General features: G+C 39.4%; 1 protein-coding gene across 1 annotated transcript in view; it reads left to right on the top strand.

The window, feature by feature from the left end:
• PLXDC2 (plexin domain containing 2) overlaps positions 1-24,821 on the top strand; it is a 410,249-nt gene that overhangs the window by 291,529 nt on the left and 93,899 nt on the right. The window contains exon 7 of the mRNA XM_004605351.2: positions 16,417-16,516. Within this exon, the coding sequence (XP_004605408.1) occupies positions 16,417-16,516 (100 nt within the window). The remainder of the gene's footprint in view (positions 1-16,416; positions 16,517-24,821) is intronic.

Genomic DNA, 24,821 nt, shown 5'->3' with positions numbered 1-24,821 from the left:
TATCGCCCTGGATGTTTCAGAGAGGGTCGTAGGTTTGCATTGGAGGATTGTATTCGGCCCCTGTGTCCTGGGGAATGACTCCACAGCGTGGAAAAGACATCAGCTAGAGCTGGACTCTTCCTCCAAAGGGCACTGTGCCCCGCGCCACCTTTGCTTGCTCCTGAGCTTGACTGCCACCTTGATTTGGTCTGGCAATCGCTGCCCCTTTTCTGCTGTCACACTTGATCTGCTGCCCTAGATCATTCGTAGAAAAATCTATACTTATCTAATAAACTTCTCTGTGGATGTCTAAGATGGAATAAAAATTTAAATACCTTAACAAACGTTTGTGTCCTCTGGAGTGGAAGTGAGGTTTAACTGGTGTTAACACCCCTTGTCTTCGCCTGCCCTGTGAAATAATGTAGAACTAATTCTGAGAAATTTATGAGTCAGTGAAAACTGTACAGAGATCCAGTGAAAGTACAGCTCTGCCTTAATTATAAGAAGGTGACTGTGAGAGGCATTTAATGATAATGAAGCTGCTTTTTTTTTCTAATTTAAAAACTTTCTGTAGTTTAGGTTTGCTTCCTGACTTCTGCAGGAATTAACTTAGGAGACAGTTTTCAGGGTGGATATAAATTTGTGAAAAGGATTGACAGTAGCCTTTCATAAACAAAGATTTTAGTGTTTTCGTACTTGAATATCACTTTTGGCATGGCTTTTTGACCTGGCGGTTTTGTGTCCTTATATTACGAGCCCTCTGTAGAGTAGGTGATTTTAACCACATGAAACACCCTATAGCACTGCACTGTAGCACTGTCGTCCCATTGTTCATCGACCTGCTCAAGCGGGCACCAGTAACGTCTCCTTTGTGAGGTTTGTTGTTACTGTTTTGGGCATATAGAATACGCCACGGGGAGCTTGCCAGGCTCTGCCATGTGGGCGGGATATTCTCAGTAGCTCGCTGGGCTATCCGAGAGGGAAGGAAGAACCGAACCCAGGTTGGCCGCATGCAAGGCAAATGCCCTACCCGCTGTGCTATCACTCCAGTCCATGAAACACCCTATGTTTGTTTGCTTTTTAATTATGGAATCACACACCTGGTAGTTCTTGGGGAACCATGAAGTGGCAGAGGACCAAGCACATGGCCTCATTTATGTCCAGCATGTGCTTTATTTACCTGACACTCACCTCTCATAACCCATTAGAGCCTATCATGGACCAATTATATTCCATATTGGCTGTAATTATAGAATTTGTTTATAGATGTAATTGCTTTGTTGACAGTAACCAAAAATAGTATTTACTCTAAAATTTTTCCCAGTACTACTAATCCATCTTAACAGTCTCTGCTCATACTGACATGGCAGCCCCCAGAATGGTCTGCGCGCTGAAGAGACCTCCCACTGCTCCATTCCTTGGTTGTAGTCAGAGAGTGGACAAAGGACCCTTTCACAGAACAATCCCACATCCTTGACTTTACCAACAAGAAAGAGTGGATGGCTCAAGAAAGCAGATGTGACGATGGCAGGTGGAGAGAGGCAGAACTGTTTCCGGGAAAGTAAAAAAACTATAAAAAGCCAGTTTCTCATAATTTTCTCACAAATCTTTTACAGAATCAGGTGTTTAATTCATTGGGTGGAAGCAGTTTTTCTGACTCAGTATGTGATCATTTCAACCAAAGACTTGAGCGGCTTGCCTAGAAAGGTAGAGAATCGAGATCTCCGTATACAATTTCACTGTAATCGTTAAACAGAACAAAGTAAGACAGAACACTTGTGCTCTTCATCATCTACCTCGTAAAGAGTTAAAATCCTAAAGGCGTCTGATGCCAGGGCTATGGCCATAAAAATATCATCCATTTCAACCTTTTTCCTCTTAATCTTCTCCATCTCTGTTTTTGTTGTTGGGAGGCAGGGGACAGTGGGCTTTGCCTGACTATGTGCTCAGAAGTTATTCCTGATACTGCTGGGGGACTGTTTGTGGTGCTGAGGCGCTGACTGGGCTCAACAGTGTGCCCCCTCTCTGTCACATGTCTTCATATATGGCCATTCCAATGCTCTAAAACTGCCTGTGTTCTGCTCTGCCATAAAGATGTCATTTTACCCACCACAAGAGAACAAACTCTTCATGTGACGCAACAGTGCTGCCCAGAAAGGAACCGTTTCTCCTTTCTCTTGCCCTTAATGCATCCAGGGCATGTGGATCCTCCTCTTTCCCCAACTCTCTGTTGTTTTATTCCATGGATTCACAGAGTAATATGGAGACTACAGAGACATAAAAATTGAGGGGGAGGGGCTGGAGTGATAGCACAGCGGGTAGGGCATTTGCCTTGCACGCGGCCGACCTGGGTTCGATTCCCAGAATCCCATATGTCCCCTGAGCACCGCTAGGGGTAATTCCTGAGTGAAGAGCCAGGAGTGACCCCTGTGCATTGCCGGGTGTGACCCAAAAAGCCAAAAAAATTTGAGGGGGAAAAAGAGAAGACATCAAAAAAAATTCTTCTTATGCTTACCAAGTTGTTTGTTGTTATTATTGTTGTTGTTTAAATAATTGCAGTGTTGAGAATTCAACTCACAGCTTTACACATGCAAGGCCAATGCTTTCCCAGTGAGATATATATGTATACATATAGATAAATACATATATCTATATATATCTATATCCATCTATCTATCTATCTAGGTACATAGATAGATAGATGGATATAGATATATGTATTTATCTATATGTATATATACATACATACATATATATATATCCTTGGCCTTCTCCTCAAGTTTCATTGGCCCTCAAAGCAGAGAGATAGTTATCTCAGTCTCAGAAACTGAAAGCAGAAACACCCAAAGAAGTCTGCACTAAAGTTTCTAGAACTCTAATAGAAACTTACTAGGTAGCATTATTGTATAAGAAACTATTAGATTGTAGCTGCTTCCATTTATTTCTTCCAAGATGCATGTGGATCAGCTTGTTGGTGCTCTTGCTCTGCACTTGACTTTTCTGGGCTTACCTGTACTCACTCACTCTGGTATAAACTATTAGCTGGTAAGCTTGTTAGAGCTAGTTACTTAAGCATGATCTGTACTGGGAAGAAAACATCCCACTACCTGTCTCCTGAATATCTTCATTAGACCAATGGGATACATTTTCATGTCAGTGGCAAGAGTCCAGGGGAGAGGTGCATGCGTACAAATGTCTTTTCAAGCCTTCTTTTACTTCAGCTTTGCAGTATTCTCTCTCAGTGCTACTGGGCCCACATTCTGAGCAAGAAGATGGAAAAGAAAAATCCTAAAAAGCTTCTGAACCGCAAAAGACACAGTGACCAAAATACAAAGACTATCTACAGAATGAGAAAGGTTATTTACAGAATACACATCAGATAAGGGGTTGATATCAAGGGTATATAAGGCACTGGTTGAACTCTACAAGAAGAAAACATCCAACCCCATCAGAAAATGGGGTGAAGAAATGAACAGAAACTTTCGCGAGGAAGAGATATGAATGGCCAAAAGGCACATGAAAAAGTGCTCTACATCACTAATCATCAGAGAGATGCAGATCAAAACAACCATGAGATACCACCTCACACCACAGAGACTGGCACACATCCAAAAGAACAAAAGCAACCACTGTTGGAGAGGATGTGGGGAGAAAAGGACCCTTCTACACTGCTGGTGGGAATGCCGGCTAGTTCAGCCCTTTTGGAAAACAATATGGACGATTCTCAAAAAACTAGAGGTTGAGCTTCCATTTGATCCAGCAATACCACTGCTGGGAATATATCCCAGAGAAGCAAAAAAGTATAGTCGAAATGACATCTGCACTTATATGTTCATCGCAGCACTGTTTACAATAGCCAGAATTTGGGAAAAACCTGAGTGCCCTAGAACAGATGACTGGCTGAAGAAACTTTGGTACATCTATACAATGGAATACTATGCAGGTGTTAGAAAAAATGAGGTCATGAAGTTTGCATATAAGTGGATCAGCCTGGAAAGTATCATGCTAAGTGAAATGAGTCAGAAAGAGAGAGACAGACATAGAAAGATTGTGCTCATCTGTGGAATATAGAAAAATAGAATAGGAGTCTAACTCCCAATAATAGTAGAAATAAGTACCAGGAGGCTGTCTCCATGGCTTGGACGCTGGTATCTCATTCTGGGTAACTCAGAGAAGGGAACACCAAGTAAAATGTGGTCCGAGGTCATGCGGGGGAAGGGTGACTCGTGCCAAATGTAGATTAGAGACTGAACACAATGGCCACTCAACACCTTTATTGCAAACCACAACACCTAATCAGAGAGAGAGAACAAAAGGGAATACCCTGCCATAGTGGCATTGTGGGGTGGGGGGAGATGGGACTGGGGAGGGTGGAAGGGATGCTGGGTTTACTGGTGGTGGAGAATGGGCACTCGTAAAGGGATGGGTTCTCAAACTTTGTATGGGGGAGACATGAGCACAAAAATGTATAAATCTGTAACTGTACCCCCACGGTGATTCACTAATAATAAAAAAAGATGAAAAAAAAGAATAAAAAATGTGGAATTAAGACACACATTTTACCATCATCAGACCTAAATCCATACCTGTATTTCCATGAGTTCATTGTATGCAATAATTAAAATTCTTAATTTAAAAAAAAAGAAAAATCCTAAGGGTGTGGATACAAAAAGGTCATTGATTGAGACCACAAAAGAAAAGATCAGGAGTATACATCACCTATAATATGAAATAAAAAGAGTAAAGGGGAGAAAAGAAAAAAATCACTGGGATCAGAGGTAAAAGATGGCAAATCAGGGAATATTTAAGAATGATGGAAAGGGTAGAGAGGAGAAAGCTATCATACTTACAAGACTTACAAGTTCTATAGTAAACAAGATTTGTGAGCTAAAAACCAAGTTTTCCACATAAAAATATATAATTCCTAACACAATGGGATTTTCCAGTTGATAGCAATGTGAATTCAAATTCTGCTTCAGGAACAAAGGAAATGCAATCAGTTACCACAGAATTGCACACCTTGCAGAGGGAAAATGATATCATAGATTCTGAGGACTGAAAGCAAGGAAAAGGGCAAGGAGGGGCTGCAGCGATAGCACAGTGGGTAGGGCATTTGCCTTGCAAGTGGCAGCCCCTGGTTCGATTCCCAGCATCTCATATGGTCCCCTGAGCACCAGGAGTAATTCCTGAGTGCATGAGGCAGGAATAACCCCTGTGCAATGCCGGGTGTGACCCAAAAAGAAAAAAAAGTGCAAGGAACAAAGCTCTTTTATACCTGTTCCTAGGCAGGTATTAATAATGCTATTTAAAAATTAGTATGATTTTTTCATAGTATGATAAATACAATGAAACTTGAGTTGGGGGTTTGGTATGTTTTTCCCATCCTTTCACTGAAGCCTACCTTAACTGTCCATGATACGAGTCCTCTTCAGCATGGGACGTACAATGATGATGAATATGTCTCAGCAGTCACTAAGTAAAACATATCAGAGTTGAACATTTAGTGCATGTAGAGTGTGGCTCTGGAAATCCCCAAGGGCTGGCTCAAACATTTAACCATCTGGTCTCATGGAATATTTCAGGAAGTAGCATTCCATGGGACTCCCTGAGAAATGTTTGGGAGGTCCCTGGTGGGGGGTAAGGAGGGAAGGGAGAGGGGAACAAACATCATAATGTTTCTTAATGCATATTAAGAAGTGGATATATTAGTGTGAAATTCCAACACCTTAACCTTGTTTAAACTAGTGGTTTTCACCCTTTTAATCTGAGAGCAGGCTCAGTCCATTGTTGGTAGTTGATATCACACGTTTAAGTAAGCTTGGTTGTGGTCCATAATTTTTCAAGATAATTTCACAGATTTCAAAAGCTTTAAAATTGATCCTCTGAAGTGATCAATTTCAACATGTTGCCCTCTTCCAGTTATATGATTTTATAGACAAAAATAAGCAGCATAGCCATTATTATGACTTCTCTCTGACTTATTTTCCTTCCTCCTTATTGCTATGCTTGCTGCTTATAATGGTTTATAGAATGATGTGTGATTAAATATGCTCCTTAATGAATTGCCCACAGCTGGCCCACAATCTGTTTGTTCTACCAAAAGATTTGTCAGTGTATTTATTCTTCTTTTTATGTTTTGCAACCCTTTATTTATTGGAAATGGTTTCATTTTCATTTTTATTTCTGTTAAGCTGGTATAGAAGTCGTAATCATATATCTCCAGTGACTTTTTTTAAATCTAAGAAGTCTCTGAATTTCTAATTGGTAACTATTAATGTAGGCTCAATGTGGCCTACTGTCTCAAAACTTTAAACATTAGAAATATCTCATAATCAGGTTTGGTTCCAATTGAGGTTCAGATTTGTGGAGCATGACCTTGAGATGATTTGCAAAGTTTTCCAGCCACCACAACAAAGTTAAAAATATATTACCAGTGGTCATATTTTACTACACATGAATCACTGTAGCACTGTAGCACTGTTGTCCCGTTTTTCACTGATTTGCTCGAGTGGGCACCAGTAACTTCTCCATTGTGAGAATTGTTGTTACTATTTTTTGCATATTGAGTATGCCCAGGGTAACTTGCCAGGCTCTGCCATGCGAGCAGGATATTCTCAGTAGCATGCCAGGCTCTCCAAGAGGGATGGAGGAATTAAACTCTGATCGGCCGAGTGCAAGGCAAATGCCCTACCCACTGTCCTATCACTCCAGTGACATAGTAAGATATATAACCACAGAAATCCTTCTAATGCCACACAGTAATACAAATCAAAAGGTATCACCCATATAGTACACAAAACTCACGTATAAGGGCCAGAAAGCTAGCAAAGGAATTTAAGACACTTGTCCTGTATGCAGTCAACCCCATCTCAAATATCTGGAACCACATATGGTAAACCTGAGAACAGAGGCCAGAAGTAAACCCTGAAATCCACTGGTTTAGTACAAAACCAAGAAACAAAACTAGAAAAAAAGAGATTTAAACATCTTGGGGCCCAAGTAATAAATAGTACAACAGGAAGCAGGGTGCTTACCTTGACATGGGCAATCCCCTGGATCCAGTCCAGAGCCCTCCAGGAGTGACCTCTGAGCATGAAGCCAGAAGTACAACCTAAGCACAGCCAGGTGTGATGCAAAAGCAGAAACAAAAACCTAGAACTCACATTGTGACCAAACTGTCCTAAAGTTGGTGAATTTTTAAAGTATTCCAGAAAGAAACATAGTTTGCCCTAAGTTCTTAATATATTATATGCCAAAGACATATGAATCAATGATGCTATTGTTAAATATGTATTTAGCCATATAATTTTGTCTTTAAGTTTCATATCTGTAATATCATTCATAAATAAGGTTTTGAAAAACTTAAATATTTGAATAGATGTGGCTCATTGCTTCAGTTTCTGTCATCGTCATCTACGCACCAACATCCAACTACAACGAAGAAGAAACTGAGAAGTTCTACATGGAGCTGGAGAAGTTCTATAAAGAAGACCACACCTTCTACAAGGTCATTGTTGGTGATTTTAATGCCAAGATAGGACCAAGAAGGTCTCCCAAAGAACTCCACATTGGAACCCATAGCCTAGAATGGAATGAACAGGGTGAGAGACAGCCTGAGTTCATCATGTTGACCAAGACCATCTATGGTAACATGCAGTTCCAGAAGGCTGAATCTAAACATTGGACGTGGGAGTCTCCTGGTGGACAGTTCCACAAGGAAATTGATCACATCATATACAATGGATGGTTTTGACTGACTGATGTCTCTGTTGTCCTAAAATTCCAAATGAGAATAGACCATCATCTCCTTCGTGCAAAATTCTACTTCACAGAGCAGGAAAAAAGGGCTTCAGAGTTTAGAAAGAGAACTCCCAGAACGACCACCAACTGGGAGCTCTTTGCACTATTGCAGAAATATAGGAAGATGCCATCGTTGACAACATAGACGAGGAATATGATCAACTGGTTCACCACCTCCATGATTGCGCGAGGAATGCCAAGAGATAGAAAGCCACAAAAAGATGCCTGTCTTCGGAAACTCTCAAGCTCATTTGCCAATGTGGTCTGGCGCAAGCCTCAGGCAATCACAAGCTAACATCCAAACTTGCAAAGCTGTACAGAGAAGTGATAAAGGAAGACATAAAAGAGAGAAGAGGAGCAGTGTTGGTCGATGCAGCAGAAGCTGGGAAAAGTATTTGCAACACCTGCCTGTCCTTCACCAACTATAAGACCAAAATAACTGCCCTCCAACGACCTGATGGATCTATCCCATCTTTCAGAAAGGCAATGGAAAAGGTTATCCATGACTTCTAGTCGGATCTCTTCAATAGCCACATCCACCTGCCCACATACCAAATTCCGCAGGATGGATATGTTGTTCCCAACATTCTCTCTTCTTAAATCTAACACGCCATTTTGTAGTTAAAGAAGTGTACAGCACCTGGTCCAGATAAGATCAGACCCAAAAACCTGAAGAATCTGCTGCCAGTACTCATCAGTACACTGGCTCAGCTCCTCAAATGCTACCTGTATGAATGCAAGGTTCTGTCCCAAAGGAAAACCAGTAGGACCATCCTGTTGTACAAGAAAGGAGACATCCACACCAGCAACTATTGCCCAATCTTCCTGTTGTCCGTTATCTACAAGTTATTCACTCAAGTCATCCTGAACAGGATTGGCAGAACACTAGATGAAGGACAACCATGTGAGCAAGTTGGGTTCCAAAAAGGATTCAGCATGATTAACCATATTCACACGGTGACCAAGATCATTGAGGTTGTTCGAGAATTTGAGATGACGGTTTGTCTAGCATTCATTGATTTAAAGAAGGCCTTTGATTCTGTTGAGACAAGAAGTCATCAAAGCCCTAGCCAAACAGGGCGTTCAAACTCAGTACATCAGGATCATCTGTGAGCTGTATTACAGATTCACCACCAGAACCTCACCATTCTATAAGGAAGTGATCATTGACATAAAGAGAGGGGTTCAGCAGGGCAAAACCATTTCACCAAAATTCTTTAGTGCCACCCTCAAGAATGTCATGCAATGACTGGAATGGGAAAGAATGGAAGTGAAGATAGATGGTTGGCAACTATACCACCTCCACTTTGCTGATGGCATCATTCTAATAACACCAATTATCAGCCAAGCAGTCTGAATGCTGGCTATTTCGACCATGAGTGTGGAAAGGTCAGACTGCAGCTGAATCTCATGAAGGCAATGTTCATGAGAAATGGACTAGTTCCTAATATTCCATTTGCTCTCAGCAGAATGAACATAACCGAATGCAGCAGTTATGTGTACCTGGGTCAAGAACTCACCATGACAAACGGCCTGGCACCTGAACTGCGCATGAGAAAGAGAGTGGTTTGGAACACCTTGAAGCGGATAGAAGAAGTTGTTAAAAGGATGAAGAACCTCTGGTTCTGGGCACATCTTTTCGACTTCACCATTCTTCCTGCACTAACATATGCCTCAGAGACCTGGGCCCTATGAAACAGAATGAGAACACTATTTGAGTCTTCCAAAGAGGAATCGAAAGAGCTACGCTTGGAATATTACGTTTCACTCAAGTGAGAGAAGGAATCCGGAGTTCCAATCTCCATCGATGATCAAGAATCAGGGATGCTGTCTTCTTTGCTAAGGTGTCGAAAATCAGATGGGCCAAACACGTAATGCGATTTAGAGACGACCACTGGACTAGTGCTATTACCAACAGGACATCAAAAGAATGCATGGCCGCCCACCTAAGAGATGGCCAGACTTCTTCCCCAAAACCCTTAACAAATGGTTTGATGCTCATCGTGTTCCTGGAGTGAGCAGACACCATTGGACTAAGCTAGCACACGACAGGGACGAATGAAGATGTTACTGGTGCCCGCTCGAGCATATCTAAACAACAGGATGACAAGTGATACAAGTGAAAATAAATATATAATAAAATGGGGCTGGAGCGATAGCACAGCGGGTAAGGCGTTTGCCTTGCACGCGGCCGACCCGGGTTCTAATCCCAGCATCCCATATGGTCCCCTGAGTACCGCCAGGGGTAATTCCTGAGTGAAGAGCCAGGAGTAACCCCTGTGCATCGCCGGGTGTGACCCAAAAACAAAAAAAAAAAATATATATATATATATATATATAATAAAATATCCCAGGAGCATAAATATTACAGAGCATTTCTTTTTTTTTAAATTTATTTATTTTTAATTAGAGAATCACCGTGAGGGTACAGTTACAGATTTATACACTATTTGTGCTTATACTTCCCTCATACAAAGTTCGGGAATCCATCCCTTCACCAGTGCCCATTCTCCACCACCCGTAAACCCAGCGTCCCTCCCACCCTCCCCAATCCCATCTCCCCCCCACCCCACCCTGCCACTGTGGCAAGGCATTCCCTTCTGTTCTCTCTCTCTAATTAGCTGTTGTGGTTTGCAATAAAGGTGTTGAGTGGCCGCTGTGCTCAGTCTCTAGCCCTCATTCAGCCCGCAACTCCCTTCCCCAACATGGCCTTCGACTACAATGTAGTTGGTGATCGCTTCTCTGAGTTGACCTTTCCCCGGAACGTGAGGCCAGCCTCGAAGCCATGGAGTCAACCTCCTGGTACTTATTTCTACAGTTCTTGGGTGTTAGTCTCCCACTCTGTTATTCTAATATACCATAGATGAGTGCAATCTTTCTATGTCTGTCTCTCTCTTTCTGACTCATTTCACTCAGCATGAAACTTTTCATGCCCATCCACTTAACTACAAAATTCTTGACCTCCTTTTTTCTAACAGCTGCATAGTATTCCATTGTATAGATGTACCAAAGTTTGCTCAACCAGTCATCCGTTCTGGGGCATTCGGGTTTTTTCCAGATTCTGGCTATTGTAAACAGTGCTGCGATGAACATACATGTGCAGATGTTGTTTCGATTGTACTTTTTTGCCTCTCTGGGATATATTCCCAGCAGTGGTATTGCTGGGTCAAATGGGAATTCAATATCTAATTTTTTTTTGAGTCGTCCAAATTGTTTTCCAGAAGGGCTGAACCAGTCGGCATTCCCACCAGCAGTGAAGAAGGGTCCCTTTCTCCCCACATCCTCTCCAACAGCGGTTGCTTTTGTTCTTTTGGATGTGTGCTAGTCTCTGTGGTGTGAGGTGGTATCTCATGGTTGTTTTGATCTGCATCTCTCTGATGATTAGTGATGCAGAGCACTTTTTCATGTGCCTTTTGGCCATTCGTATTTCTTCCTTGGTAAAGTTTCTGTTCATTTCTTCGCCCCATTTTTTGATGGGGTTGGATGTTTTCTTCTTGTAGAGTTCAACCAGTGCTTTATATACCATTGATATCAACCCCTTATCTGATGGGTATTGTGTAAATATCCTTTCCCATTCTGTGGATAGTCTTTGGATTCTGGTCACTGTTTCTCTTGCGGTGCAGAAGCTTTTTAGTTTAATGTAGTCCCATTTGTTGATCTCTGTTTTTACTAGATTGCTTAGTTCCGTGTCACCTTTGAAGATACCTTTATCTTCAATATCGTGGAGGGTTTCGCCGACCTTGTCTTCAATGTACCTTATGGTTTGTGGTCTAATGTTGAGGTCTTTAATCCATTTTGATCTGACTTTTGTGCATGGTGTCAGGTCAAGGTCTAAACCCATTTTTTTGCATGTGGTTGTCCAGTTGTGCCAGCACCATTTGTTAAAGAGGCTTTCCTTGCTCCACTTCACATCTCTTGCTCCCTTATCAAAGATTAGATGGTTATACATTTGGGGTTGTGTGTAGGGATATTCCACCCTGTTCCATTGGTCTACGGCTCTGCCTTTGTTCCAGTACCATGCTGTTTTAATTGTTACTGCTTTGTAGTAAAGTTTGAGATTGGGGATGGTGATGCCTCCCATCATCTTTTTCCCAAGAATTGTTTTAGCTATCCTTGGACGTTTGTTATTCCATATGAATTTTAGGATTGCTTGATCCATTTCTTTGAAGAGTGTCATGGGTATATTTATAGGGATCGCATTGAATCTGTATAATGCTTTAGGGAGTATTGCCATTTTGATAACATTGATTCTCCCTATCCACGAGCAGGGTATATGTTTCCATTTCCTCATGTCCTCTTTGATTTCATGGAGTAGCGTTTTGTAGTTTTCTTTGTAAAGGTCTTTTACTTCCTTGGTTAAGCTGATTCCGAGGTACTTGATTTTCTGGGGCACGATTGTGAATGGGATTGCTTTTTTCATGTCCCTTTCCTCTGCCTCATTGTTTGCATATATGAAGGCCATGGATTTTTGGGTATTGATTTTGTAGCCTGCAACTTTACTGTATAAGTCTATTGTTTCTAAGAGTTTCTTAGTAGAGGTTTTAGGCTTCTCTAGATATAGTATCATGTCGTCTGCAAATAGTGAGAGTTTGATTTCTTCCCTTCCTATCTGGATGCCCTTAATCTCTTTTTCTTGTCTAATAGCTATCGCAAGTACTTCCAGTACTATATTGAAGAGGAGTGGTGAGAGTGGGCATCCTTGTCTTGTGCCTGATCTCAGAGGAAAGGCCCTTAGTTTTTCCCCGTTGAGGATAATGCTTGCCGTAGGCTTGTGATAGATGGCTTCGACTATCTTGAGGAAAGTTCCTCCAAACCCCATTTTGGCGAGGGTTTTCATCATGAAAGGATGTTGGATCTTGTCAAATGCTTTCTCTGCATCTATTGATATGATCATATGGTTTTTATCTTTACTTTTGTTGATATGCTGGATTATGTTGATTGATTTCCGAATGTTAAACCAGCCTTGCATCCCTGGGATGAATCCCACTTGGTCGTGATGTATGATCTTTTTGATGAGTTGTTGGATCCTATTTGCTAGTATTTTGTTGAGGATCTTCGCATCGGTGTTCATCAGGGAAAATTGGTCTGTAATTTTCTTTCTTAGTGGTGTCTTTGTTTGCTTTTGGTATTAGGGAGATATGTGCTTCATAGAAACTGTTTGGGAGAGTTCCTGTTTTTTCAATTTCCTGGAAAAGTTTGAGGAAAACAGGCAATAGGTCTTCTTTAAATGTTTGGAAGAATTCGCCAGTGAAACCATCTGGGCCTGGGCTTTTGTTTTTGGGGAGGTTTTTGATTACAGTTTCAATTTCCTTAACATTGATGGGTCTATTCAGGTATTCCAGGTCTTCTTTCTTCAGTGTTGGGAGATTGTAGGAATCAAGGAATCCATCCATTTCTTTTAGGTTCTCCTTTTTTGTGGCGTAAAGACCTTCAAAGTAGTCTCTAATGATCTTTTGAATCTCACTGGTTTCTGTTATGATGTCCCCCTTTTCATTTCTGATTCGATTTATTAGAGTTTTCTCTCTTTCTTTCTTTGTGAGTCTTGCTAGCGGTTTATCAATCTTATTTATTTTCTCAAAGAACCAACTCTTTGTTTCATTGATCTTTCGGATTGTTTTTTTGGGTTCGATGTCATTAATTTCTGCTCTAATTTTTATTATTTCTTTCCTTCGGTCTGGTTTGGAGTCCTTTTTCTGGTCCTTTTCTAGGGTCTTGAGTCGTGAAGTCAAGCTATCTATGTGGGTCCTTTCTTCCTTCCTGAGGAATGCTTGGAGAGCTATAAATTTTCCCCTTAACACGGCTTTAGCTGCGTCCCATAGGTTTTGGTAGCTCGTGTCTTCATTCTCATTTGTTTCTAAGTATCTTTTGATTTCTTCCTTGATTTCCTTCTTGACCCACTCATTGTTCAACATGGAATTGTTTAATTTCCAGGTGTTTGATTTGATTTTCCGTATTTGTGGGTGGTTAGCTTCTACCTTCAGCGCATCGTGGTCTGAAAAGATGGTTGATACAATTTCTATTTTTCCGATTCTATTGAGGTATGTTCTGGGGCCCAGTACATGGTCTATTTTTGAAAATGTTCCATGTGCACTGGAAAAGAATGTGTATTCTTTCTTTTTGGGGTGTAAGGCCCTGTATAGGTCTATTAGGCCTCTCTCTTCAATTTCTTCATTCAGAGTCAGTGTTTCCTTGTTGAGTTTTGTTCTTGTGGATCTATCTAGAGGTGATAAGGCCGTATTGAAGTCTCCGACTACAATTGTGCTGTTAGTGATGTCCTCTTTGAAGTCTGTTAGGAGTCGTTTTAAATATTTAGCCGGTCGTTTGTTAGGAGCATATACGTTTAAGAGTGTGATTTCTTCCTGTTGTACATATCCCTTGATAAACAGAAAATGACCTTCGCTGTCCCTTTTGATCTTTTTCATCCTGAAATCTATGTTGTCGGATACCAGGATGGCCACTCCAGCATTTTTAAGGGGGTTGTTTGCTTGGAGGATTGTTTTCCATCCTTTGACTTTGAGTCTATGTTTACTCTGTTTGTTCAGGTGTGTTTCTTGCAGGCAACAGAATGTTGGGTTTAATTTCCGGATCCATTTAGCCACTCTGTGTCTCTTGATAGGTGCATTTAGGCCATTGACATTGAGAGAGATTATTGTGCTGTGGTTTTGTGTCATCTTTCTGTGGGATTTGTTGTTCTTATGGGGCTCCTCCTTGTCTTACAGTAGCCCCTTTAGACCTTCTTTCAAGATTGGTTTTGAGTCTATGAAGTTCCTGAGCTGTTGTTTATCCGAGAAATAGTGTATGGTTCCTTCGAGTTTGAGTGAGAGTTTAGCTGGATAAATTATTCTTGGTGAGGCATTCATTTCGTTGAGTTTTTTCACTATGTCCCACCATTGTCTTCGGGCTCGGAGGGTTTCTTCTGACAGATCGGCCGTAAATCTGAGGGGTGCTCCTTTGTATGTGATTTCCTTCCTTGCCCTTGCTGCTTGCAGAATTGTGTCTCTATCCATGGTATCCGTCATTCTGACTATGATATGCCTTGGGGTCTTTTTATTCGGGTCTCTTTTTGCTGGTACTCTTCGGACTCCTTGTATCTGGATGCCTGCCTTCTCCAGCTCTGGGAATTTCTTAGCAATGATATCTTTGACTGTGTTTTTTTCATTGGGGTTGCTTCCCTGCGGTTCTGGTACTCCAATGATTCTTATGTTGTTCCTCTTGAAGTCATCCCCCAGGGCTCTGATTTGCTCTATAGCCATTTTGAGGTCTTTGGCCATGATTTGTTGCTGTCTATAAGCTTTCTGCAGCTCATCTTCCAGATCACTGATTCTGTCTTCGGCTGTAGTCATTCTACTGTTGAGGGCATCTAGTGAGATTTTTATTTCATCTACCGATTCCTTTATTCGTGAGACTTCCGTTCGAAGGTTTGAAATTTCTGCTCTCATTTCTGCTCTCATTTCTTCCTGTATTTTCTTGGTAGACCGTTCCAGCGCTTCATTCATCTCCTCCCTTAATTTATTGGATGTCTGTTCCATATTTGCTTGGAGTAGGTCGACTCTCCTCCAGATTTCCTCTCTGAATTGTTTATCTGAGAGGTCGTAGATGTGAGAAGCCCCTGTTGAGGTTTCTGGTATCTCTTCTTCCCCCTCTCTTCGCGGGGGGGATTTTCGCTGCTTCTTCATATTGTCACGGAAGTGTCGAGTTGGAACCTTGTAGTTATTTATTCCTCTTCCTTTTTGTGGGAAGAAGGGGTTCCGATTGTGCTAAACTTCCCTTATTCACTGATAGCTTTTATACTGTCAGCCTAAGGTAATGGCTATTTTGCGTAAGTGTTTGAGATCGCAAAAGTGAGTTTTCAAAGGAATACACAGTACCGATTGAGCTGAGGTAGGAAAGAATAACTGTGGCCGCGTTAGCGTTGGCCGCTCTGAGAGGAGGCCATGCCCACTTTAGACCACGCCCACTAAGACACAGGCCACGCCCCCAGTGTCTTCCTGTTGATGGGGGGGACGGGAGGGCGTGGCCGAGGGATGGTCCTCGTACCTGATGGACGTGCGCAGTTACAAGCCGGTTCGGGAGACGGGTGCGCAGTGAGAGCAGGGAGTGACTTCAGAAACTCGGGGGACGCAGACAGAGCATTTCTTTTTTGAAAGTATTTTCAATAAGAAATGCAGGCTTGGTATGCCTATATGCATGATAAATATGAAATTTTTCAGTATTTATGAGTTTTCTAATATGAAAAACTTTCTTCATTATCAAATAAATCTCTCTTTGAAGACCAGAAATCCTCTTGTCACTCTAATCCATCAAATAGCATTTCATTTTCTGGTCCGTCCTTCCTTCCTTCCTTCCTTCCTTCCTTCCTTCCTTCCTTCCTTCCTTCCTTCCTTCCTTCCTTCCTTCCTTCCTTCCTTCCTTCCACTTCTGATTTATCAGTTGAATAAAATGGTGGGGGGGGCTGGTGATGTGACTCAAGCTATATTCCTCAAGTGGAAAGCCCTGGGTTAGGTCCCCAGTAGCTCAGTACTTCCCAGCAGCACCATGGCTGCTTTATGTATATACATATATATGTACATATATATGATGTTCATCCCTCATTGAAATTCAAATCTAACACATAGAAATATGATTTTTGTTTTTCAGATTCCTGTTTTGGTCACACAGATAAGTTCAACAAATCATCCAGTGAAGGTGGGGCTGTCTGATGCATTTGTCGTTGTCCACAGGATCCAGCAAATCCCCAGTATGTAAATGAAGGGTAATTTCAAACTCGGGGGCTGTTGTAGTGGTCCATTAAAGGCAACACACTGAGGAACTGATCCACTCAATTGAGTTGGGGTGGGGTTAAAGTGTAGGGCATAGGGGTTCTTGAGGAAGGGAAGTTGGGTACACTGGTGATGGAATACAAGAGGAAACTATCATTAACAATATTGTATATCACAGTATCAAAATTCATTTTTAAATATGCTAAAAAGGGGATAGAGTGATAATTCAGTGGGGAGAGCGTTTGCCTCGTACACAGCCAACCATGGTTTGATTCCCAGCAACCCATATGGTCCCCTGAGCACCACCAGGAGTGATTCCTGAGTGCAGAGCCAGGAATAACCCCTGAGCATCATCAGGTGTGACCCCAAAATAAAAAAAAATAAATGTGCTAAAAGATAAAAGGTTGAGTTCAAACAGATGCAACTCTGAAATATAGAACCACTCAGCTAATTGTTACTTATTTATTACTTGTTATGTCATTGGTTTATAATTTGAAGTAGAATTTTCTGTCTTCTTGTTACTCTTGAGCTAATAATTTAGATAAAATAAAATTTCATGTTCAGGCCAAAACAGTAATTTTGAATTCTTTATAATGGCTAGCTCAGTTTCACAGATATGTTTATTTTACATGTAAGAAAGGCATAGAAGAATGACATATTACTAAACTGCTAAGTGTATTAAATTTTGTTTGTTTAATTTAAATATATTGCTCAAGGCCAGACAGGGCATTTGGCACCTGCCTTGTATGCAGCCAACAGTGATTCAGTCCCAGCAGCACACATGGTCCCCTGAGCCTCACCAGGGTCAGTCCTGAGCACAGTCAGGAATATCTTCTGAGCATTGTTGGGTGTGGCCCCAAATGATACTATAATAATAAATAAGAATAATGTATATATGTGCTTACCATTAAAAAAGCAGATTTGTGCCATTTCATATCTAATATTCTTCTTTAAAGCTTCTTGGGAATTTATAGGAATATGAAAATATAAGCAGTAAAATTTAGGTCAATAAAAATTCTGTTGGCACTCTATAAATACACAAGAAGAAAATAGATAATTTGTTATTGTAATACAAATAATTTATATCTAGTCTAGTTTTACTTTAGTCAAACTAGAACAAAGTTTTATCAAAGAACAAAGAAATAACATGTCTTTGGTGTCATTCTGGACATTAGTTCACCATCACTTGCCTGCACACATCTGTTTCTTAAGCCTTCTCTACGTCATGCTGAATTCTGTGAGATACATCAGTGTGTTCGTATTGAAAGTATCTACTTGTCTGTGCTAGGTTTGCCCTTAAAGCAAGGCATGATGACTGTAAACAGGTGTCACATTTAAGTAGCCCCACTCCACTTTGTCCAAAGTTCTTTCCCTACTTTTGTGTCATTAGAGTGGTAGACTTAACTTACCACATGTATGTGTACTTTGGTCCTGAGCTCATATTCGTTTTAATTATATCATCTCTCAATGATAGAAAGTCAATGAGTGGCTATGGCTAGGTTGGTTGGTTCTCTAACTCTTGGTTCTCATACAACTAACTGGGTTTTAGAATGACAGTGTTGCACTTAGGTTAGTGAAGGAACTAGAATATACATGGACGCAGTGTCTGAGAACTTGTTGGAGATCAGATTCAAGCTTTCATTGACTCAGGAATATTAAGTGAATATTAAATATAAATATCTCACTATTAAATGAATAGTACTGTGAACAAATAAAGAATGTGTTAGTGTAACCACCTAATAATATCCTGACAGAACTGTTCAACAGGAGACTTGAGTCTAGGAGAACCAGAATTGAGTCCTATTGAATAGGAGTATTCTGAAAATTTTTTATCAGAGGTGTTAAATCAAGCATGACTTACATTGATTATTGCCAAGAAAAAAGAAACACAAGATTTGGTTAATTTGGCAGTTCTTTTCATCCATGAAATAATTATATTTGCAACTTTTTTCACAAGACATCAATATTCTAACAAAGCATTTAAAGAAAAAATGCAAAGTAAATCTTTCTTTACAAAAGTACTTTTATATAGTCATTAAATCCATAGGCATGATAAAATTGTACAAAGGTTTGGAGTTCCAAAATTTAATTTTGTGTTCCTTGTTACATAATAATAGTTGTTATTATTGGAGAGTACAATGATAGCCAGTATACAATAATAGCCTTATTTTTTCTTTTTGGGGTCACATCTGGCGATGCTCAGGGGTTCCTCCTGGCTCTGCACTCAGGAGTTACTCCTGGCGGTGTTCAGGGGACTTTATGGGATGCCGGGGATCGAACCCAGGTCGTCCATATTCAAGGCAAACGCCCTACCCGTTCTACTCTCACTCCACCATTATAATTGGGGGAAATATCCTTCACAAACATAAATTTTATTCAATGCATTGGTAAATTTATATGAAATTTAAGACTAGAATATATCTAAGGTTTGGAATTCAGTATTCATCTAATAAAGAAAAATTACTCAAGCTTTTTTGTTCAAAGGAGAGCTTTCCTTGGCCAATCTTTTGTGGAAAGGGCATTCCAGTTTCCTATTGGTGTCATCCTTCAATCTGAAAAACTCCACAAAGGAGGAATGCAAGCTTTGAATTTCTAACCCATTGATCCCTATTGTTAGATGGGACCATGCTCCACCAGAGAACTGGAATTGGTATATTCTGTTTAAAAATTCTTTTGGGAAATACATTTAAATCTTTTATCAATCAGTTCCCACCTATATCAAGTATATGTGACAGTGTCTATTACTCTGTATTTCTTCAAAAAAAGAGATAGTATTGCACTGTGTTTTAGTCAAAGAAATAGAGGGCTCAGATTTACAGCCTTTGATTAAAGTAATACAAATTACGCAAGTATTAGTTTTTCCTAAGAAATGAGATCATTCCTAGATATTTGTGTGTTAATAGTGCAGTTAGAATTTAGATAAAATAGCTAAGCCTTTTCAAAGTTGTGTTTCCTAATGTAACAACCCCCAATAATTACAAGCCGTCCTCAAAGGAAATTTGAGCTCTTCATCTCTTTTACCCCTTTTTATTCTTCTGAGTAAATTTCAGGGGAAACTGATGATTATCCTAAGTAGTGGGTGATTTTATTTCTTCTCTATTCTAAGACACATTACATTGCACCTTGCTCTCATAAGATATACACTTTCTGTTCTTTTAATCTTTTTTGGTTATGTGGTTATTAGAACCTAGATCCTTAGCTTAAATAATATAGCCATGCCAACACAGGAATATGAGCTTCAACCCTGAAAACAGTTATTCCCTGTGGGATGACAGTTTCTTAGCTATTTTTATCAGATTCTGTGAAGGTTTAGGAAAACATTAGAAAATCTGTCAGGTGAGTTTAGTTTATTAAAGGCATAGATTTCATTGAATCTCTTCATAATAATACCAACAACCCCCAAAGTTGTCAATATTTAAGTGCTTCCAAAAAGTTCTGTTCTGTGATGTCTCTTTACAGCCTAATTTAAAAAGTTAACTTTTGCCATTTAAATAGATATTTATAGTATCAAGGGGGGGTTACAAACACTTAACTTAGTGTATGGTTCTGGTTTAACATGGGAAATTATCTTCATTCTTATGAAAAAGAGGGAAAATTATAGTAAGATTAGCCATAATATTTCAAATACAAAAAGTGTAACTGGGCTCAAAGTTTAAACAATGTGACATGGCAATACTGATCTTGAGACTGAGTATTTTCTTTAAGTTTAGTAATTATCTTTGTACCCAAGATATGCTGTGTGCCTGACACAAAATAATACAATATTTGTATTTCAATCTCTTTACTGTCTATCAACCCTCATGAACATTATTAATTTAAAAAGACTGATAGGAAGATGACCCAACAGCTCATGAAAAGAATTTAGGGAATTTTTGCTTAAAAAATACCTTCCCATCTTGTCTGAAGTTCATTATTTCTCTGATCTCATTTGCATTTTTGCCATCTTGTGTCTGCCTTTTGCTGTGCATGTATGTCTCAACATAGCTTTCTGTTTTGCATGTAAAACTTTGCAGAACTTCAGAAACAAAACTGCTAAAGATCAGATTCCATTGGGTAGATGCTTTAAAACAGCTCTACACACAAGACTGTGTGTATTCATTATAGGAATGTGAATATAAACACATGCTTCTGATGAGAAATATTGGGCAGGTTAGCATACAAAAATTTCTAAGAAAAAAGGCAAACATGAAATTGCAACTTTCCTGTATATCTGCCAAAGGGGCATACAGATAAATGTTTTATCTGCATCACATCTTTTGCTTGTATGTACAGCTCTCATACACATAAGACAAATAGGCTTTATGCAATTAACATTTTTACCACCAGTTTTTCTTGTAATATACACTATAATTTCTTTCTACACGCTAAGCACCTGTGTAAATATGTGGCTGTGAAAGGCTGCCGTAAACTCCTTGATTTCATAATTGATGTACCTGTCTTAGCATCTGCTGTACATGTTATAAAGAAAACAGGACTCTTTTTAGGTTTTATGCATAATATGATTCATAAAAAATGAATAAGGATCTGGTGAATGGTAATGGTTCTTTATGTACTTTGACAAATTGCTTTCTCTAAAGGTTGTGCCAATTTACTCCCTCACCTGATTATATTGGATATCCTATTTTCCCAAACACTCTGGGATAGCATTGTCATTTCCAGGCCTGGCAAACTTGATATGCAAAACATTATATTTCACTGTGGCTCTGATTGTCTTTTGATTACTGGAAAGTTTTAACATTGCCATGTAATCATAGATCATGTGTAATTTCCATAATTTCTTATTAAATAGCTCCATTCAGTAATTCTTTCTCAGCTTCAGCTTTGGTCCCTTTTATACAGTATCCGTAGGTCTTCCTGGTTAAACGCACAGTCCTCCTGAGGCTTCTCACTCCTTGTTTATTTCTCCTTCCTCTTACTTAATGTTTTGAATTTCCATTTTCATCTCAAGGGTACTGACCTTCCCTGTCAGTTTCACCTTTTCTCCATCTTCTGAGTTTAAGTAGCATAACATTTCCCACAGAAAACCCAGAAAATCCCTGCATGCCTTTGTGGTTCCTTGATTCTGAAACTTCAGGCAGTGCCGCTTTACTCATGTGAGTTACTTTGACACTACGTGCAAAGTTTGGCTACTAGGCACCATTTGCAAAGCAATTGGGCTGCTTGAAATTGTCCTCTTCCATGTTTTGGTGCTGACTCATTTTGAATCACTTAGAATATTCCATTTCATTTGTCTCCCCAGCTGTATGATAACAGACACTTTTTAGCCTCAACCACTGCCTTATCAGCATCTGTTGTTTTAAATTTATTGAAGTTGTTTGTGCTATATTGTGCCCTTACTGTGTTATTATAGCTCTCACCTTATTAATAAATACAAACATTTTCAAGGAAAAATGACAGATATTTGTAAAATATTTTGTAAACTCTTTGAGAAACATTGAGTATCACTTGCTATATATGTGGTTTCTTTTTAAGTGTACACACTGGTAGCAGTTTTTTTAATAAATTGACCAAAATATGTTTATAGGCTTAAAAAATCCCAAGCAGAAAGAAACAAGATATCCTATTATTATTCAGAATATCCTAAGCTTTTATTCTAAAAAAAAATTAATAAAATGAAAGAAAACTTTCAGGCTATAATACTAAATTACACTTGAATGGTTCAGTAAATGAAAGAAGGAGGATTGATAAGTCTGGCAAAAGGGATCAAGTTTAGAGTGAAGGATAGAATTAAACTTTTAATACAGAACTTAATGCAGTATATGTAGATGTTAAGTTATAATTATACACATCTGAGTCTTATGTAATGTTATAATGCAATGATACTTCAATTTTAAAAAAAAATGTAGGGGCCAGAGCGATAGCACAGCGGTTAGGGTGTTTGCCTTGCACGCGGCTGACCTGGGTTCGATCCCTAGCATCCCATATGTTCTCCCCAGCACCGCCAGGAGTAATTCCTGAGTGCATGAGCCAAGAGTAACCCCTGTGCTTCGCTGGGTGTGACCCAAAAAGAAAAAAAATGTAAAAATAACTGTTGTGTTCAAGACCACTTACTGTCTAGTTCTCCCTCTCGAAGAACCCAGCAAGCTACTGAGAGTATCCTGCCCGCACGGCAGAGCCTGGCAAGCTCCCCGTGGCGTATTCAACATGCCAAAAACAGTAACAATGATGGATCTCATTCCCCTGACCCTAAAAGCACCTCCCATGCACCATTGGGAAATAAAGAGAGTAAAGAGAGGCTGTAAAGAATAAAGAGTAGAAGAGTAAAGAGAGGCTGCTAAAATCTCAGGGCTAGGAAGAATGGAGATGTTACTGGCTCCCACTCGAGCAAATCGATGAACAACAGGATGACAGTGATACAGTGACAGTGATAAAAGTTCTGTCAAATAGAACTTGAACTTATTACATTGCTAAAATATTCTGAATATGAACTATAAACTATGGCTGCACAGACCACATGTGGCTGGTGGTTTGTCATGTCAGAGGGGCAGTAGTAACCCACATATGCATATTCAAATAAAATTGAAAATTTTATGTAATATTTAGTGAACAAAAGGCCTAGCATTTTTAAAGCCATTGGAAGGGTATATATTATTTAAAAAGAAATTTTTCCAATATAAGCATTCTGTTATAGCTATTTTCCCAGAGAAAACAATTTGTTCGTTTGGTTTTGTGGTAGGACACATTCATTTTAATTTCTTGCCAACTAAGTAAAATCATTTTGTCTCGCTGAAAAAAAAGATCATGGAAAAACTTAAAGGCACTTTTTCTTCAGCAGATTTTATATAACCCAATTAAATTCTTTCATGAGAACTGAGCCTCACTTATCATTTTCAAGGTTATCAGAGCCTTTTTATTCATTTAAGGACAGATTGATCTACAGATCCTTCGGTAAGCTGTCTTCTTTCCCTAAAAATGGAAAAAAACTTTTAAAATTATTCATTTTATGGAAGGTGAAATTGCCACACTTTATAGCACAGCTTCATTAGGTACTTAGATTCTTGGGTGTACAGCAGCTTACCCAGTTTCAGCAAAAGGAAAAAAATAGATAGGAATCAGAAAATTTTCCCATAAACATATTTCACAAACTTTCAACTTTAGAAAGTGTTATGCAATATGACATTTTCTGATTTTAGTACGTCCGTTTCTAATGTGCTTTCTTTGGCTGATTCTAACTTGATGTTTTTAAATAAGCAAAAATTGATGATGCCTATATGATAATCCAACGGCAGAGTACATGCCTACTGTGTATGAGGTCCTGGGTTCAGTCCTCAGTACCTCCTGAGTGTCCCTAAGCACCACCAGAGTGGCCCTAGTGACCCCAAGCATTGCTATGCCCCTAGTACTGAGCTATAAGGCCAGCACCATTGAGCCAAGATAATAGGGGACGATCCAGGCCCCCAGTTAACTGCTGGGTATGGCCCTTAAAATAATAAATAAAATGTCAAAAATTCATTATTAATTTAAATATTTGAAATCTTATTCGTTGATTTAAAATAGCTAATTTTCTAGAATTTCTAGACACAAAATTTCTTCATCTAAAATAATCCTGAGTTTGGCAAATGTAAATTAATGCCTTATCCAATGTTAACTTACATTATTATTGCTGAATAGAATTAGAACTAAAGAGGGACTTAGGAAAATATTTGGAACTATCATGTCTTCTAGTTGTAAGTGATAAAATGACTCCAATTAGCTAATTCTGTTAATGCAAAACATTTTTGTATAAGAGACATTTACTATTGTAATCATGTTTGTTTGTTTTTTCTCGAGTCATTTTTCTTTCTTTTTCTCAAAACAGTTAATGTTACATTTATTTTGAAGTAACACCCTTTGGTGCTCAGGGTTTACTCATGACTCTATATCCAGGGATCACTCATATATAGGGAGTGATCCTATATCACCCCTATATATTAGGGGCATATATAGGATGCTGGGGTTTGAAACCAGACTAGCTACATACAAATCAAACAGTTTACCTACACTACTATGCCTTTAGTCCCAAAAGTTTTTCCTGTTTCTAAGTCTTTATGCTGGGGATGAATTAATAATTGACTGATAAATTCTATTTGTATCAAAGAATACTCAATGAATAGTGGCATATGGGGAGCTCAAGCAAAGCTAGGAAAAAACAGAAACAATTACTTGGCCAGTCATTCAGCACTGAATTCGTCATAAACGTGGAAAAAGTTAGCAAATCATTAATGTGATAATTGAGATAATATGTTAAAATATTTATATAATATTAGATTGGCCAGCTTAGTAAATTACTAATACATTCCCTCT

The sequence above is a fragment of the Sorex araneus genome, chromosome 9 (genome assembly GCF_027595985.1).
Source record: "Sorex araneus isolate mSorAra2 chromosome 9, mSorAra2.pri, whole genome shotgun sequence".
Taxonomy (NCBI): Eukaryota; Metazoa; Chordata; class Mammalia; order Eulipotyphla; family Soricidae; genus Sorex; species Sorex araneus.
This window is presented reverse-complemented; position numbering and strand designations above follow the sequence as displayed.